This window comes from Myotis brandtii, unplaced genomic scaffold, assembly GCF_000412655.1.
Source record: "Myotis brandtii unplaced genomic scaffold, ASM41265v1 scaffold693, whole genome shotgun sequence".
In the NCBI taxonomy this organism is placed as follows: domain Eukaryota; kingdom Metazoa; phylum Chordata; class Mammalia; order Chiroptera; family Vespertilionidae; genus Myotis; species Myotis brandtii.
This window is the reverse complement of record NW_005370710.1, coordinates 327,550-344,404: the sequence shown is the minus strand read 5'-3', so window position 1 is coordinate 344,404 and position 16,855 is coordinate 327,550. Positions and strand designations below refer to the sequence as shown.

Here is a 16,855-nt window from a genome sequence, read left to right as displayed (position 1 = left end):
GACGGGGCCACGCATGACGGGCCCTCCTGGGCGAGGGAAGACGGCCCGCGCTGCTGACCACCTGGGCCACACTCTGCCTTGGTGTCCATTCACAGAAGCAAATGCTCCTCTTTGCACCTGGCCTTGCCTCCTGCTGGAAGTCTTGCTCTCGGTCTGAAACCCGTGGGGAGAGTGTTCACGCTAACGGGTGGTCATGTGACCCCGCTACATCGACGGTCCAGAACCCTTTGGTACAGAAAAGGAATTCTACCCACAAAGAAAGTTAATTATCTGGCAGCAGCAGAACCTCAAAACCACGTGTCCCCGATGGAACTGAGTCGTAAGTAAGGGGACACACAGTGATTAGAAGCATTTATGGGGTGTGCACTGCGCCAGGAACCCAGACCGTGCCATGGACACAACGGCCGATGACATGCGCGCCTACCTTTTTGTAATTTTAAATTGTTATTCATTTGCCTTATTGTTCAGGGCTGATGGGACATATGGAGACATTCAGAATTGCATGGCTTTTTTTGGTTGTTGTTTTTATAAAAATACATTTTTATTGATTTCAGAGAGGAAGGGAAAAGGAGAGCTAGAAACATCAATGATGAGAGAGAATCACTGATTGGCTGCCTCCTGCACATCCCCTACTGGGCATCCAGCCCACAACCTGAACGGAAATCGAACCGGGACCTCCTGGCTCACAGTTCGATACTCTACTGAGCCATGCTGGCCGGGCCAGGGTTGCACGTTTTAACTAGGATGTTATGCTGCAGTGCACGCTGGGAATATAGTGGAGTCCCCAAACCTGAGAGCAGCTGGTGACCACCGTATACTTGGGGCCTACCCCGTTCGTGTCACTCCTCGCGGCCACCGCTTCCACGCCGGAGGGAACAGCCCCGGTGACCCCACAGAACCCGTGTGGCCGCCATGCTCAGCGCCATGGCACCTGTGACCACACCGTGCCCGTGAAGGCGGAGTGACCAGCCCAGCGGCAGGGTGAGGGCGGAGCCCACGTGTCCTGCCCTCCCCGTGGCGAGTCTCCCACAGATCCCTGCTCCCGGAGGAGAGGTCCTCACGGGTCCGAAAGTGCGCGGCCGTCAGCTTTCCAGCAGAAGTTCCAGGAAGGATGCTGGATCTGGGAACTGAGGGAGGCAGGTGTGGGGAGTCAGCCATGGTGACCAGCATCCGGCGATGCTGACGGTGCCCAGGGTGGGGCTGGGAGGATGAGTCTTAGAGCAGCGTCCGAGTTTTTGGTGGTTCCTGGCTGGAGGCTGTGCTCCCAGCATCTGTCGGGCAGCTGCCCGGGACGTGGACAAACATCCCCGTCTGCTCCTTAGGCATCGCCTGCCTGCTTTCCACCCGAGTCAGGGATGCCCGTGTGGCATGAGTCATTCCTTACAGGGTTGACTACGTGGCTTGTGCGCTCGAATCGTCCACCCACACCATGGCCATCGCCTGCCAAGCACGCCCCTCCCATCCGGGCTTCCTGTGAGCCTCGGACAGAACGTTCCGCACAGACTCTCCGATGCCATCTGGGCTCTCACGGCAGCGGACTCCTGTGTACCCCTGACCTCCTGGCCCCTGGGATCCGGACCTGGGCTAGGGGTCGGTTCCGGCACTGGTCCCAGCCTGGCTCAGGGGTCACGAGTTTCGACAGCCATGGACTCCGGTCTGAGAGGTGTTTCCACCAGAAAGAGAATGGTTTAACTAAGACACTGGTTACTTTCATGCCCTGAGTATTATAACTGATGATTCTATCACACTGTCAGGGTTCGGAAACTACGGCTCCCTTCATGTTTAGAAAAGGCCTGTATCATTCACAAAACTGGAATCAGCGAACGTCAGTAAGGGCTGTAATGAGGCCACACGAAGAAGCAGCATTTGTGTAAAATGACTAACATGTGCAGGATGCCTGCTTCAGCCTTTAAACCTGCCCTGGGCGCTGTCCCCACGGGGACTTCCTTTGAAACACTCCCACCTAGTGGATGAGCCTTTTAATTACACCTTTTAAGAAAACGGTACAACTATGAGATGCCTCCAAGGTTTAACTCCATCAAAGAGGCATGTTTTGGGTGTTTTTAAATCCATTTTAACACACAGTTGATTCTTATTCTCTACACAGGAACTTAATGTTATAATGCGAACATGTCTCCCCCAGAATTATGCTTCCGCTCCCGAAACGTGGACTTTGAGACAGAGAAGAGAGGCCTGTAGGAAGTCAAATATACAAGCCTCAGATCTGAGAGGGATCCCGGGCTCAGATCTCTGGAGACACCCTGTGTGCGAGTGACAATCAGGCCTCGGATGGGTGAGACAGTGAGGGAGACAGACGGTTTCGACAGGACTTAGACCGAGTCTGCAGGGAGCTGCAGGCCCAGTGAGACCGGCTACTGTGTGTCCCTCCGGGAGAACTGCAAGGCAACACATTTTCCAGTTTATTTCACTGATTGCTTTTCAGGTTGTACCTTCCCACGGCTGAGATGCATATACCACATGGTTTCCCCTGTGTATGTTTTGACCACGTATCTAAAAGCCAAGTTCTTCTAAACATGATCAATTAGTCAGCTTTGACCCCCCAGGCTCACCTTCCTTCAGCATTTCTGAGAGAATGTGAGGGGGGTGGACAGGAAATGTACCAGCGTGGCTCGAGCCCGGGTTCTGCTCGATTCTGCCTCCAACCACTGGCCACACCCACCAGGGAGCGTCCCTGTGCCTCCATCCTACAAAGAGAAGGTTGTTCCGGGCGTCAACCGGTAACGTAGGTAACGTGCTTAGTACACGTACACCACTTTCAAAATTCACAGTTTCCAATAGATTGCCTGCTGAGCCCCACTGGGAGTCCCAGTTACCACCAGCCTTATCTGAAAGGACAGCTATTGGCCATTTTCTTGAAAAGTGACATTTCTGTGTTGTTTTACGAACAACCCGGTGAGTGTGCATTCGCCTCAGTTTTGCATTAACCTTCAGTATAGAACTTATCGGTATAGGATATGTTGGAGATGGTGATTGTAAACGGTCTATTGTAAACAGGCATTCAAATAAAAACACTGTATTTATACTGCATTTATACCTCATTTATACTTTACAAATACACACTTCGCTTATAATAGTCCAGGATCAGAGGCCGCCGAAGGTTAAGGTTGATATGTACATCCTGATTCTCGTCTGGACAGAAAAGAATACCAATGTGTGTAGAGTTCATGAAGTCAAACTTTTATTTGGAAAGTTGAATCTCATGTATAATGAAAATAGTTTTAAACCGTACGTATTCACAGGCATAGTACAAACACCACCTACAACACAAACACATTTCAATAAAGCTCAGCTATGAATATCAATCTAAGTAAAAAAAAAAAAAGCAATCTGGTAAGCCAGTGTACATACCTTTTATCTCTACTGATGACATCATCAAGAGTGTAAGTCAGCTATGAATATCAATCTAAGTAAAAAAAAAAAAAAAAAGCAATCTGGTAAGCCAGTGTACATACCTTTTATCTCTACTGATGACATCATCACAGAGTGTAAGAAAAACAGCGAGATCAGCTTCGCCTCCACATGCCCGCTGCCCCGCGGGAGCCCTCGGCGTCTAGGCTACCACAGAGTGCACACCAGTCCCTTCGGACCCACTCCACCTTGTGCCAGGAACCCTATCTTAGTGGCATGTAAACAGAGCTAGGGTTTCGACGGGCAGCCGTATTTTCAATGCTTAGAAAAGCCAAACTACATTTCTCATGATCGGTCTCTCTCTTGAGCTCATCTCCTCCATGAGTATAAAATAGGAAAAAATATTCTGTGAGGCTTCCCGCACAATTCCATTGTGCTTTTACATTTTTACAAACATGGGGACATCCAAAATAGCAGACACCTTTACACAAGTAGAACAAACCCACCCAATTCACATCGGCTCATGAACATACGTGCAAAGCTCATGAGTCACTTCTGCGTAGCAAAGACCCTGCTTCATTCTTGTCTGACTCGGCGTTTTTTTATGGCGTGTGCGCATCGCGCTGCTCACGGAACAGCGGATCTACTTTCTTTCCTGTAGGTTTGTTTTCCTATAAAAATATATTTATGTGCTCACAGGAAAGCGTTGCGTGGGTGTGCGTGGGGTGACTTTTCGATACGTCATCAGAGTATGGGTTTGCTGATCAAGTTCAAAGGCATCTTAGCTTTTATTATTTTCAAATTTTTCTTCATAAAGAAGAACACCCTGTGACAAAGAGAAGGTAACTGAGATCATCGTTAGCACTTGAGAGTTGAGACCGTTTGAAGCAAAGGGGTCCAGCATGTGCCTATGTTGGGGTTTCTGTACAGAGTCGGTGCTGGGACCGGGAGACAACTGGGGTCTCCCCAAGCCTTGGTCATTCCACCAAGAGTCCTTGTGAGAACACACAACCTGTTACATCAAAGGAACATCGACCGTGGGTGCGAGAAAGTCAGTCTCGGATCTGGTCCTTCTGTGCGGAGGTTCCCAGGAGAAGAGGCCAAATGCGCGGAGAAGAGGTCACGGGAGATTGAGAAAGGCCGCCGAGGGCAGTCGCATGTCCCACGCCCCTTGGTTTGGGCCACTCAGATGGGACCTCCTTGTTCCCCAGCTAAGGGAGCGCTAAGATTTCGGACAAGGAAACATTTGGCCACTGTGTAGGCTTCTAACGGGAGGTTATTGAATTCATCACAAACGTGCCCCCGGTGCTTTTTGGAGACCTGATGACAAAGAACAGGAGCTGAAGTCGCCGAGGAACGAAACTCCCGAGTCACGACCTTGGCCTCGTCAGGAAACAGGGACCAGAATCCCCCCCGGAGAAGTCAGCACGTGAGGATCCCGCCTCCAGAAAGCGGATCCTTAGAAACCAGATGCAGATGGAGTTCGGGGTGCCCCCCACGGGTGTGCGGGTCCCCACCCCCACACAGGGCGAGGACCAAGGCTCCCCGCTGGAAACTTGTGCTGGGGGTGGGGTTGGGGGGGCGCTCCGATCCTGACCCCTAAGTCGCTGTTTTAACTAAGACATTCTTTCCTGCCCATGCATTTTGGACGACACACGAGGTTTAAAACGACAGATAGATATAGGCAACAAACACCAAAGTCAAGGGATTCGCTAGAAGGGATGCCCACAGCCACAGCTCCAAAAGGCAGAATCTGGGAACCAATTTGGCTTAAACACAATTAGGGGTTTTGTGGGGAGGGTAAGAGCTGTTTCCGCACACAGAGAGCTGAGCACTGGAGGTCGCTGACGCGCATGCACGAGCCTTCACACTCTTTCTTCACGTTTTCATGGACAATTTTGGGCGGACGGGCAGCCCACATGCCAGGAAATGAATTCCCTCACCTCGCGCTGATGTCGCCAGGAGAACACGGAACACGCCCCCAAACATGGTCAGCCCGTGATGGAGGGTCGTGTGTGAACGGCCTCCCTCGGGGCTGGGGTCGGAGCACACGCCCCCCAACAAAACTTACGTTGAAAAATATGAAGACGTTCCCTCCACGTCTACAGGACGTGTTACAGTAAGACCCTGGGCGGAAGCCATGAAGAACGGAATCCGGGGGCTTTGTACAGAGCCGTGTGTGGGAGCCGCATGGCCCGGGCGTGCCATGGGATGGTGGGCACGGCGTCTTTCATGTCCTCCCTCTCGCCTCCAACCCCACCTCCTATGGTGCGGATATCAACATGGCACGCACAATGCACTCGCGAGCAGATGCGGCGTACCATCCGGGAAACAGCGTGGGAGTGGGGAGGTCACGGAGCCACGGCCACCACCCTCGGCAGTGCCAGGACTCGCCATCTTTCCTAAGACGGCCTGGGACGCGGCCTCTCCTGCAGCCAAATTTAGTCCAAGAAAAAAACACCAACAGGATGTGTGCCGGTATCACAGCCTATAGGAATGAGCAGTTCCCGCTGAGGCAGTTCAGCTGCTGTTGAAACAAGGCTGTCTCCGGGCAAATAGCGCTCAGCAAGTGCTAGCGGACCGTGTACTAAGACTTCTCCTAAACTTAAATAATAAACTCTGACTGCATACAGACAACCAACGGTTTTAATAAGACATTCATTTTCCTCTTTACACTTAAATAACCTGTGTGCTCCCCCATCTACCTTCTAACCTGTAGGGGAGCATCACCCGGACTCCCCTGCGAGAGCACACTCGTGCAAACAGAGACCCCGTGGGGCCGCCACGTCTGTGCAAGCGTGGCCGGTGGGGACGGAACACACTGACGGACACTTTGGATTCCTGGAGGTGGACCTAAACACGGCTGTTCCGTGTTCTGCGTGTTCAGCACCTGTAAAGAAAACGAACCAACAACAAGAGGCCCGCGGCGCTCAGGGCGTTGTTATTTTTCACGGCAGTGCTGTTTGCTCCGCGTGGTTGCAGGCGTGGGAGTCTGGCTGGAGCTTCTGGCAGTGCTGGGTCCCAGGTGCACGCTCTGGACCCACGAGCCGACAGACAGGAGGTCGGTGGGAACCGCTGATGCCCACATGAGGCAGCCATGCTTGCAGGGGGAACATGGCCCGCACACTTGGAGGCGACACGGGCAGAGGGAACGTGGTTCCCACGTGTCTCCCACACGTGGCTTCCACACGTGATGGCCACATGGGCAGGGGGAAGACAGCTCCCACAGGCAGTGGTCATGCTCGCAGGGGGAACGTGGCTCCCACGGGAATGGTCACACTCTCAGGGGGAACGTGGTTCCCACGTGTGGCGCCCACGAGTGGCACTCACACGCGCAGAGGGAAGGTGGCTGTGGAGCTGCCGTTGCTTTCCACTGAGCCCTTCTCCTTGGAGCCCGCGTAGGCACCGATGAAGGACCCATCTTCGCTGAACAGGCCCTGGTCACCGTCCCCATAGGGGACCAGGCTGTCGGCGCTCTCTGTGGCCGGCAGGTCCCGCGTGAGGGACCGAAGGCTTCCCTTCAGGGGCTTCTCGTCGCTGTCGCTGGGGGAGAAGAGAGAGCAGGTCAGCAGCCTCGAACAGGAGCTGCTCCCGCAGAGCGAGGGTGGAGCAGAGGTCTGTGCTCAGGGTATTGTCACCATGGGAGACGGACACACAACCCCTAAAGGACACTTTCACAGACACGTTTCAAAAGTCACCACCCATCTGTGCCATTCTGAGCAACTGAGAAACTATTTTCCTTTTTAAAAAAATATATTTTTATTGATTTCAGAGAAGAAGAGAGAGGGAGAGATAGAAACATCAATGATGAGAGAGAATCATTGACCGGCTGCCTCCTGCACACCCCACACTGGGGATCGAGCCCGCACCCCGGGCCTGTGCCCCGACCGGGAATCGAATTGTGACCTCCTGGTTCACAGGTCAATGCTCAACCACTGAGCCACGCTGGCCGGGCCTATTTCCCATTTTCCACAGCAGCTCTGCTCCCCGTCCAGCCGGGAGCTCCCTGGGAAGCCGGGTGCCCCTGCTGACACAGGACAGACGCTGCCTCCTTGGCTGTTCGAACATTGGAACTCAGGATCCCCAAGTCTCCACCTTCTGTCTTACCTTTGATCTGGTATGTTCCCCCAAATCCTCCCAAAAATCACTCTTTTGTTTAGGTTACTCAATGAAATTCTGTTTCTTGTAACCAAAGAAGTTAATTTAATAGAGTGTATAAACTCAGGTTTGTTAATTTTTTTTTAAATGCCTGGCATTTTTGGAACATTAGCATCCTATACTTATGGTTTGGGTTTCATTCTTAAAAAAAAAAAAAAAAAAAAAGCAACTCTGGCCCTGGCCTTGGTGGAGCATCGCCCTGGGCACCACAAAGTTGCCAGTTCAATTCCTGGTCAGGACACATGCCTGGGTTGTGGGTTCCAAACCTGGTCAGGGTAGAAGGAAGGCAACCAGTCAATGTTTCTCTCTCTCTGCAAGAATGTCCTTGGATAAGGATTAAAAAATAGTAATACTAATAAAAATATATTTTTAAAAGCAACTTTGAGTTAGTGAAATGCCTATAACACAATATAGTCTTCTAAATTCCTGATCGGGATTTACTTTAAGTACTAACGACGATCACACCGTAAAAAGTCGTCTACCAACCTAAACAGCTTTATGAAATTGGAAAAGGAAGAACTGGAGAAATGTAGGTAGAATGTGGGAGCACTTGGGAACACGTGGCCGTCGAGGCTGTGGGCCAGGGGTCCTGCCCTCATGCTGGCAGCCGGGCCAGGGCACTGCCCTTCCCCACCTCATGGGACGCACTGTCGCCGAGGGAGCAAGAGTGATGTGTCTCGGGGAGCCAGTGCTCAGGGCCCATGCTCGGCTCCTGGTCTGTGGGGGCTTCGGGGGGCCCCTCCCGGCCAGGCACCTCCGTCACCCACACCCCAGAGCAGTGAGAGCTGGACTCACAACTCGGCGGAAGCACCGTCAGCTGCCCTGACTGATGCGGCCACTGGCTCGGGGCTGGGATTCTGCAGTTACCACGACAGAAGCCCTCAGGGCGGCACCTGCTCGGGGCACAGGTGAGTGGCCAGGCTCCACGCCTGGGACACGGTCTCCTGGGAGAAGGTGGGGACAGAGGGGTCTCCCGAGGAGCACCGGTTTGGGGGAGGGGATGAGAACATGGTACCTGCTCCAGGGGCGCAGGGGAGGCGTGCGGGTGACGCCGCTGGGTCTGCCCCTGCGACCTGAGGAGCGCCTGCCCCTGGGCCGTGTGGGGCGGATGTCATGCTCACCTGTAGTCACCAAAGGTCTCATCTTTCCCCGACTGAACGTCCGGGTCCGGGTGCAGGTCCTCCTTGTCTTTCACTGAAGAAAAGAGAGAGAAGCGAACAATGCAAACGTGTTTAAAGGCGCGTCAGCCACGAGGCTGGGCGGCGGGCGACCCGTAACCTCCGCGGAGCTCACACCTCCTGATGCGACCGTGTTGGGTGTGTCTGTGGTTGACTCTCCCACCGCCCGTGACCTCGTAAAGGAAAACAGGGGTTTTCTGGGTTGTCCCTCTCTGTCATCATCCTGGCAGGTTGCCGAGTTCCATGTATTCACTCTACACTCTGTGGCTCCGAGGCTCGGCCGTGGCCTCTGAGGAACCAGTGACCACGCCCACCCCGTGCTCTCCTAACCTTCTGGAAGATGCCACAGGCTCACCTCAGAGCCCTGTCACTATGCTACAGAGAACAAAGGTCAATTATTGACCCGGCCGGCGTGGCTCAGTGGTTGAGTGTCAACCTATGAACCGGGAGGTCATGGTCAGGGCACATGCCCAGGTTGAGGGCTTGATCCCAGTGTGGGGCGTGCGGAAGGCAGCTGATCCATGGTTCTCTCTCATCATTGATGTTTCTATCTCTCCCTCTCTCCCTTCCTCTCTGATATCAAGAAAAATATTTTTTTAAAAAAAGAGAGAAGCTGGGAAGTACTGTAAGTCTCCTTAGGGCCCATGTTAAGTGTGTAACCATTGGAGACAACGTTCCCCTTGGTCAGTTAATATAGGAATGGTTTCTCCTCACAGCACACTGTATCTCTAATGTGCTCATGTAAATTTAACCTATATGTGTAATTAGAATAAGAGACATCTCTGAAGAGTGCCCCCTAGAGAGTAATATTTAATCAATTGGAAGCTCTATTAAAAACAAACTTATTTGTTTATTTGTTGCCTTTTAATTTATATTTCACATAGGAGTGAAATCAATCACATGGTTCTTGTCCTTTTCCATCTGACCTATTCCACTTGGCATGACACTCCCAAGACTCACCCATGTTGTCACAAATGGCAGCACCCCACCTTTTTCATGGCTGCATAGTATTCCACTGTCCATAGGTACCATGTCTACGTCAGTCACTCGTCCCTCAAAGGAGGCTCAGGCTGTCTCTATGAATGTATTGTTGCCCCAATAAACATAAAAAAAGAGGAACCTCCTACCTGAGTACTTCCCGCCTCGGTTCCTCTTCACGAAGCAGACAGTCAGCAGCACGAGGGTGAGGACGGCGATGGCGCCCATCAGCCCGATGAACCAGCCCTGCGTGGCGATGTCGTCATACAAGCCCGCGTACTCTGCACACAGAAGTCACACACTGAGGGCCCGAGAGCCAGCAGCACTGCACCCCTTTGGGGGAAGTGACCCCTCATTTACAAACACACAAAACAGCATCCGTTTTGTGTCTCCGTGTGAGGACAGAAGGCGGGGGACAGGCAGGCAGGCGAGGCGAGCACGCAGCGGCGGAAGCGCAAGCAGAAGCCGCCTCGGGCACTGCAGGTTGCCATGGTGATGCTGGGGCCTGAGTTCCTCTTGTTTTCCTTTTTAGTTTTTGTTATTCACGTGTGTTAATAAGCAGGAGCTAGTTTAGGCAACTATTCCAGAAGGAGCAGTCAGGGTGAGGGCTCCGTGGGAAGCTTTCCACTGGGATAGTTTTAAACGCTACGTTGATGCCCTGGCAGGTTGGCTCGGTGGATAGAGCGTCGGCCTGTGGACTGAAGGGTCCCCAGTTCGATTCCGGTCCAGGGCACGTACCTGGGTTGCAGGCTCCTCCCCAGCCCGGGCCCTGGTCAGGCCGTGTGCAGGAGGCAACCAATCGATGTGTTTCTCTCACATCGATCTTTCTCTCAGTCTTTCCCTCTCTCTTCCACTCCCTCTAAAAATCAATGGAAAACTATCCTTGGGTGAGGATTTAAAAATACCAAATAAATAAATAAATAAATAAATAAACAAAAATCTGCTATGCGAAACAAATGGAAACTGCTTTCTTACAGCCAACACCCTGCACACTTTTACCTTTAATGTGGGGAGTGGGGGCACCTAACAATCTACAGGACGCAGATGTGCCGTCCGAGGCCGCCCCAGCAATCCCACTTCTCACCTCTCCCTCTCGCCTCAATCACATCTTCAAAAATGCTATTGTTCCCAACCCAGTTCTTAGGCAGGAGGCGGACTGCGTGTTCGGCTCCGGGCTCAGGCACCTCGGGGGGGTGAGCCTTTTCAGTGGCGTTCACTCCTTCTGGGAGCTTCCCGAGACCTCTGCCTGAGGAACGTACACGGGGAGAGCACAGGAACCGTGAGCGTGGCGAAGCGGGCGGAAAGGTAGAAACAGAGAGATTGTTAATTGAGACGAAAAAGAGAGCCGCTGGTAGCATCATTTCCCCCGAGACAGTTCCTGAATTATCAGGAGGATCAATACAATGGACATGTCCTATGTTCTTTTTTAGTATACTGAAATTCGGTAAATGCCATGAGCTGGATGCGCATCCTATTGGGATGACATACAAACTGATAAATAAATGCTATACATACTAATAAGTCTACCTGGTCAGGAGAACGGTTCAAAACCAAACATGGACCTACCAAAAATTGTACATTGTCATTTTGTGGAATTTGAACTTTACACGCCTAGCAGGAGACGGAGTGTGGCCTTGAAGGCTTATAACTGGAAGCACAGCCATCTTCACTCTATGCTACTTCTTTCTGCCTTGCTCTTCTCCATAAATATTGATGGAGCGGCATCCGAATATGGCCACACATGAAGTGCGGGACATTCGTAGGGACTTAAGCTACAGAAAGTGCAGGTTTCCAGGTACATTTAATCAAAAGGCATGAGACTGGGATGTGCTCTGAGAAATGGACACTTTTCAAAGAAAAACATGAGTATGCCAACATAGTCATCGTAAAAACTCATCGTTGCAGGTAAAAATATGAGCCAAGTGTGATTAAAAGATACACTTAATTTCTGGCCTTGCAACAAACTATCCAAAATACCTATTTTTGCTAAGAATCAACTCAACAGACTAAATGGAAACCGGAAAATGTTAATAACTTATTCGGAAGTAAAATATATTCCCTATGGCGAGGGGTCATGAAATGCTATTTTCAATGGGATGCGCTCCCACAGAGGAGGAAGCAATGCAGAGATTCTGATGACAAAGGGCCTCCCTCGCTACAGACAGCACCTGACCAGGGGCATCAGGGAGCAGAGAGGTTAAGACTGAGCACCATCGAAACAGAGGCAGTTAGTTTTGACTCTGAGAAACCATTAAGTAGCACAAGCTTTTGAAAAACAGAGAAGCAGGTGTTTTGTTCAAACCATTAAAGGCACACAGAAGCCTACTTCTGACGAACTCCATTTTTTCCCTCGAGATTATGGACCGTGGACGTTGGAGTGACAACCAGACAATAACCAGAAAGAAGGCAGACCCCGTGCTCTGAATGCGTGTGCTGTCGAGGCAGAGCAAGAAGAAGGAGACGCAGGAAGAGATCCCACTTTGACAAAAGGTATCACTTTGGGAGGGTTCCCTGATATCCAGATACAGCTCCTCAGAGGAAATGCACGTGTGTGTTTTCCCAAAGACCGCCCCGGAACCCAGCGGGAGGGGTTCCCGCCATCTCCCTTTCCTGCTTCCCGTCCTCAAATATCCCTCCAGGTCCGATCGCGGGGACCTCACACAGGTCTTCCGTCCTCACTCTACGTTCTCATTTCTCTCCCGAGGCCCGGCTGGTATCAGAGTAAGCTTAGCCAAAACACGGCTCAAATCGTGGCTGGAGAAATAATCTGGGGAGACATGGTTCTGAGTTGGAAAAAGAAAAGTGCAATTAAATTAGAAAAACTGTGCAAATGAAACCAGACTGACGGGCCATTTCCAGGTCGGGTATGAGACACCAGCCACTGGACAGAAACATAAAACCGGTACATGAGTCAGCATGTGCAGGGGTCCGACGTGTGTAGGGAAGTGAAATGTATTAGATCAGTGTTGCACATCGTCTACCAGGGCAAGGGATAATTTTTTTTGTCTGGAAACATTTCCAAAAGGAAAATATCCTCCTACTAACCTTATGAATGACTTCATGCCCTCACGTCCCCTATTTGCATTAAGTCAAACGGTAGCCCCTGGCCTCATATACTAGTACATGGAGCTCCCGTTGGATGACTGTCGTGTAGAAACCCATACACTGAATCAATGTGAACTTTACGAACAAGAGAAATACATTCTGGGTCTATGTGGGTGGAGAACAGGAGGGGACAGCCCAAGGTCACGGATCCCTGATTTGCACGACTAGCAGACTAGCACGGGCGCTCCTTCCTCGCTCCTTCCTCCGAGTAAATATCACGAGTGCAGATGTGTCCCCTCAGCTCCTGTACTTACTGCCCTCACCCAACGTGGCCGTTTCCTCCGTGACGGGCTTCCCGCAGCCCCTGGACGTGCAAGCCCTCACGTAGAATTTGTACTTGGTGGTGGCGTTGAGGTTCGACAGCCGCCAGATGGGCTTGGACGGGGCGGTGATGCTGACGTCATTTAGCTCTCCGATCTCATCGGTGTCGTTTACTAGGAGACAAAGAACCATGCCTTAGCCCCGGCTGTGTGGCTCAGTGGTTGAGCGTCCACCTATGAACCAGGAGGTCACGGTTCGATTCCTGGTCAGGGCACATGTCCGAGTTGCAGGCTAGATCCCCAGCGCCAGATGGGCTTGGACGGGGCGGTGATGCTGACGTCATTTAGCTCTCCGATCTCATCGGTGTCGTTTACTAGGAGACAAAGAACCATGCCTTAGCCCCGGCTGTGTGGCTCAGTGGTTGAGCGTCCACCTATGAACCAGGAGGTCACGGTTCGATTCCTGGTCAGGGCACATGTCCGGGTTGCAGGCTAGATCCACAGCATGAGGCATGCAGGAGGCAGCTGATCAATGATTCTCTCTCATCATGAATGTTTCTATCTCTCTATCCCTTTCCCTTCATTCTCTGACATTAAAAATAAATAAATTGTTTTTTAAAAAGAACCATAATACAAGTGATGCTGCCCTTAGTTTTGCTTCTCTGCATGCCTGGTGCCCGCCCAGCACTGAATTATTCATAGCTGCCACCTCACTTCATTCTCCGAGGCTGACGTAATCACCGTGCAAGGGCGAACTGGAGTCCGGCTGGATCAAGAGCTAGTCATGGCTAGAAGTATCTGATAAATAAACATTGCACACATGTTCCCTGCTACCCGGTGGCGTGTTGTTTTTGCTAACCCCGGGTTCGGAAAACCTTTTGGAAAAGGACTAGACTGTAAATATGTCAGCCTTTGGGATCCCCACAATCTCTATCGTAACTACTCAACGTGGACACTGTCATGAGAAACTGCTTTGGACAAATATAAACAAACGGACGTGGCTGTGTTCCAATAAAGTTTCCTTCATAAAACCCGGCGGTGGGCGGGCTGTGCCTCTGCGCCAGCCCTACAGGCCCCGCACCACCACGGAGCTCGCCGCCTGCGGACGGTCACGAGGCCTCGGCAGAGCGGGCCAAACGCCCCACACAACATGGACACACGGACTGGTGGGTGAATCAGCTCAAATGTCTACCTACTTATCTGGTACTGCAGCAGGTAGCCAGTGAGGTTTCCGTTCAGCTTCTTGGGTGGCCCCCAGGCCAACGTGGCCGTGTCCTTGTCCACTTTGATGACCTTGAGGAAGGTTGGCTGTTCGGGTACTGAAAACAGGAACAGACACTTGGAAAGTTAAAAACGACAAACCGCAGCCCCATGCGCTGTCATTTTTCACTGAAATCGAGACGCGAACTTGTGGATCACAGATTCGCTACCATCGGTTCAGCCGCTGGGCCACCCCGCGTGGGCATATTCCCCCGGGCCGCCCCTCACCTCCTTCCGGCGTCTGGAAGACGTAGGGCTCGCTCTCGGGACCAGCGCCCTTGGCGTTGAAGGCCAGGACGGTCAGGTGGAACTCGCTGAAGGCGTCCAGCGCGGGCAGCATGCCCGAACTCCTCTGGCCCGGGAACCGCAGGATGCTCACCTCTTTGGGGAGCGATCGCCCATCCGCCAGGCTTTTCGTCTTCCACCAGTTTATCTGCAATAGAAACAGGAGCCCGTCACCCTGCTGGCCGGCCGGTGCGGGCTCTGGGCTCCCTCCGGAAGCAGCTGTGGTGCAGGGAAGGCAGTCGGCACGAGAAGGAAGGGGGAGGAACCTGGTATCCTTTCAGACGCCCGTGCACTCTGTCCTTTGGCACCGAGGACCAGGTCACCTTCGCCAGCGTGCTGTTCACCACGTCCACGCCGTGGATCACCGGGGCCGCGTCGGGGTCTGCGGGCACGAGAGGGAGGTCAGGTCTCGATAGCCCCAAACGTGGCTACTGGGACACATTCAAAGCTGATTTTTCACCCGGACAGCATGGCTCAGAGGTTGACTGTCGATCTATGAACCAGGAGGTCATGGTTCAATGCCAAGTAGGGGCACATGCCTGGGTTGCAGGCTTGATCCCCAGTTGGGGACCTGCAGAAGGTGGCTGATCAGTGGTTCTCTCTCATCACTGATGTTTCTATTTCTTTCTCTCTCTCCCTCTCCCTTCCTCTCTGAGATCAATAAAAACGTATTTTTTAAAAAGCTGATTTTTCATGAGGTGGAATCTCAGAAAAGCTCTGCTGTGGAGCTGGTTCCCAGGGAACCAGGAGGTTCTCACCCCAAAGGGGTGTGTCGGTCCACAAGGTGGGCATGGGTCAGGAGGCGGGGCAGGGGGGCTGGGAACAAGGTCCTTGACGTGTGAGGGCAAAGGCAACTGGAAACCGAGGACAGTTCTGCTGCGTAACCCACTGCGGGGATGACGGCAGGTCTTTGCTTTTCGATATAGAAATAGCTTTCTCAGGGACTACAGAGAATGAAAATCTTCCTCACAGGTCCATACACTCTGCATGCCCCGCCCTCAACCCTAAGGAGGAACCACAGTCCAGTTCCCGAGCCCCTTCCGCAGCCGGAACCCTCCCCGCAGGCAGAGGCCGCTGGAACGTCATGCTCCCTGCAGAAATGCAAGCTCCTTGAGAGAAAGGGGCCGAGTGCGAGGAGTCACTCACAGTCTTCCCCAGAGTAGAGCACCACGGACTGGGGTTGGGGGCCGGCGCCCAGGTGGTTGAGGGCTTGGACCTGGACCTCGTAGGGGGCGTAGACGGCCGGCGTCATCACCCGGAGGCTGTGCTCTCGGACCGTCTCCTCTTCCCACTCCACCGGGGCCCCCATGGGCTTCCAGGCCACTCTGTACTCCAGCCCCGGCCCGTTCTGGTCCATGGACTTGAGAGGCTAAAGCAGAGGCAGGACACGTCAGTGACATGGACACGCACTCGGGATGGTGACAGTGTGGTGTGAGACAGGCTGCATAGCCGGTCCCCTCCGGGGAGAGCTCACCCCCTCTTCCGTTAGCAACTGCGGTGAGCACTGCTGTCACTCTGCGAAGTTTGCAAGTTAGTCCCTCGCCTCCTCTCATCTCAAGAGTCCCACAGTTTAGATCAGGGGTCCTCAAACTACGGCCCGTGGGCCACATGCAAATACAAATATTGTATTTGTTCCTGTTTTGTTTTTTTACTTCAAAATAAGATATGTGCAGTGTGCATAGGAATTTGTTCATAGTTTTTTTTTAAACTATAGTCCGGCCCTCCAACAGTCTGAGGGACAGTGAACTGGCCCCCTGTTTAAAAAGTTTGAGGACCCCTGGTTTAGATGCTTGGCTTCTATCCTTGGGGTTAAGTCTAACTTTTCATAAGAAATAATCAACTAAGAAACTCTACCCAGCCCGCCAATGTGGCTCAGTGGTTGAGCATCGACCTATGAACCAGGAGGTTATGGTTCCATTCCGGGTCAGGCCACATGCCCAGGTTTCTGGCTCGATCCCCAGTAAGGGGGCGTGTAGGAGGCAGCCAACCAATGATTCTCTCTCATCAATGTTTCTGTCTCTCATTCTCCCTTCTTCTCTCTAAAAAATCAAGAAATTCCACCCAGTTTTGAGTCTTGTTCTAGCCCAGGGGTGGGCAAACTTTTTGACTCGAGGGCCACAATGGGTTCTTAAACTGGACCGGAGGGCCGGAAAAAAGCATGGATGGAGTGTTTGTGTGAACTAATATAAATTCAAAGTAAACATCATTACATAAAAGGGTACAGTCTTTTTTTTTTTTAGTTTTATTCATTTCAAACAGGCC

General features: G+C 52.2%; 1 protein-coding gene across 1 annotated transcript in view; it reads right to left on the bottom strand.

Moving 5' to 3' along the window:
• Positions 1–5,063: 5,063 nt before the first annotated feature.
• CHL1 (cell adhesion molecule L1-like) overlaps positions 5,064–16,855 on the bottom strand; it is a 91,942-nt gene continuing 80,150 nt past the window's right edge. The window contains exons 19-28 of the mRNA XM_014529748.1: positions 15,740–15,962; positions 14,860–14,975; positions 14,537–14,741; positions 14,245–14,367; positions 13,359–13,422; positions 13,043–13,158; positions 10,768–10,929; positions 9,833–9,964; positions 8,649–8,721; positions 5,064–6,912 (exon numbers count right to left, since the gene is read on the bottom strand). Coding sequence (XP_014385234.1) covers positions 6,696–6,912; positions 8,649–8,721; positions 9,833–9,964; positions 10,768–10,929; positions 13,043–13,158; positions 13,359–13,422; positions 14,245–14,367; positions 14,537–14,741; positions 14,860–14,975; positions 15,740–15,962 — 1,431 coding nt within the window. The 3' untranslated portion in view covers positions 5,064–6,695. The remainder of the gene's footprint in view (positions 6,913–8,648; positions 8,722–9,832; positions 9,965–10,767; positions 10,930–13,042; positions 13,159–13,358; positions 13,423–14,244; positions 14,368–14,536; positions 14,742–14,859; positions 14,976–15,739; positions 15,963–16,855) is intronic.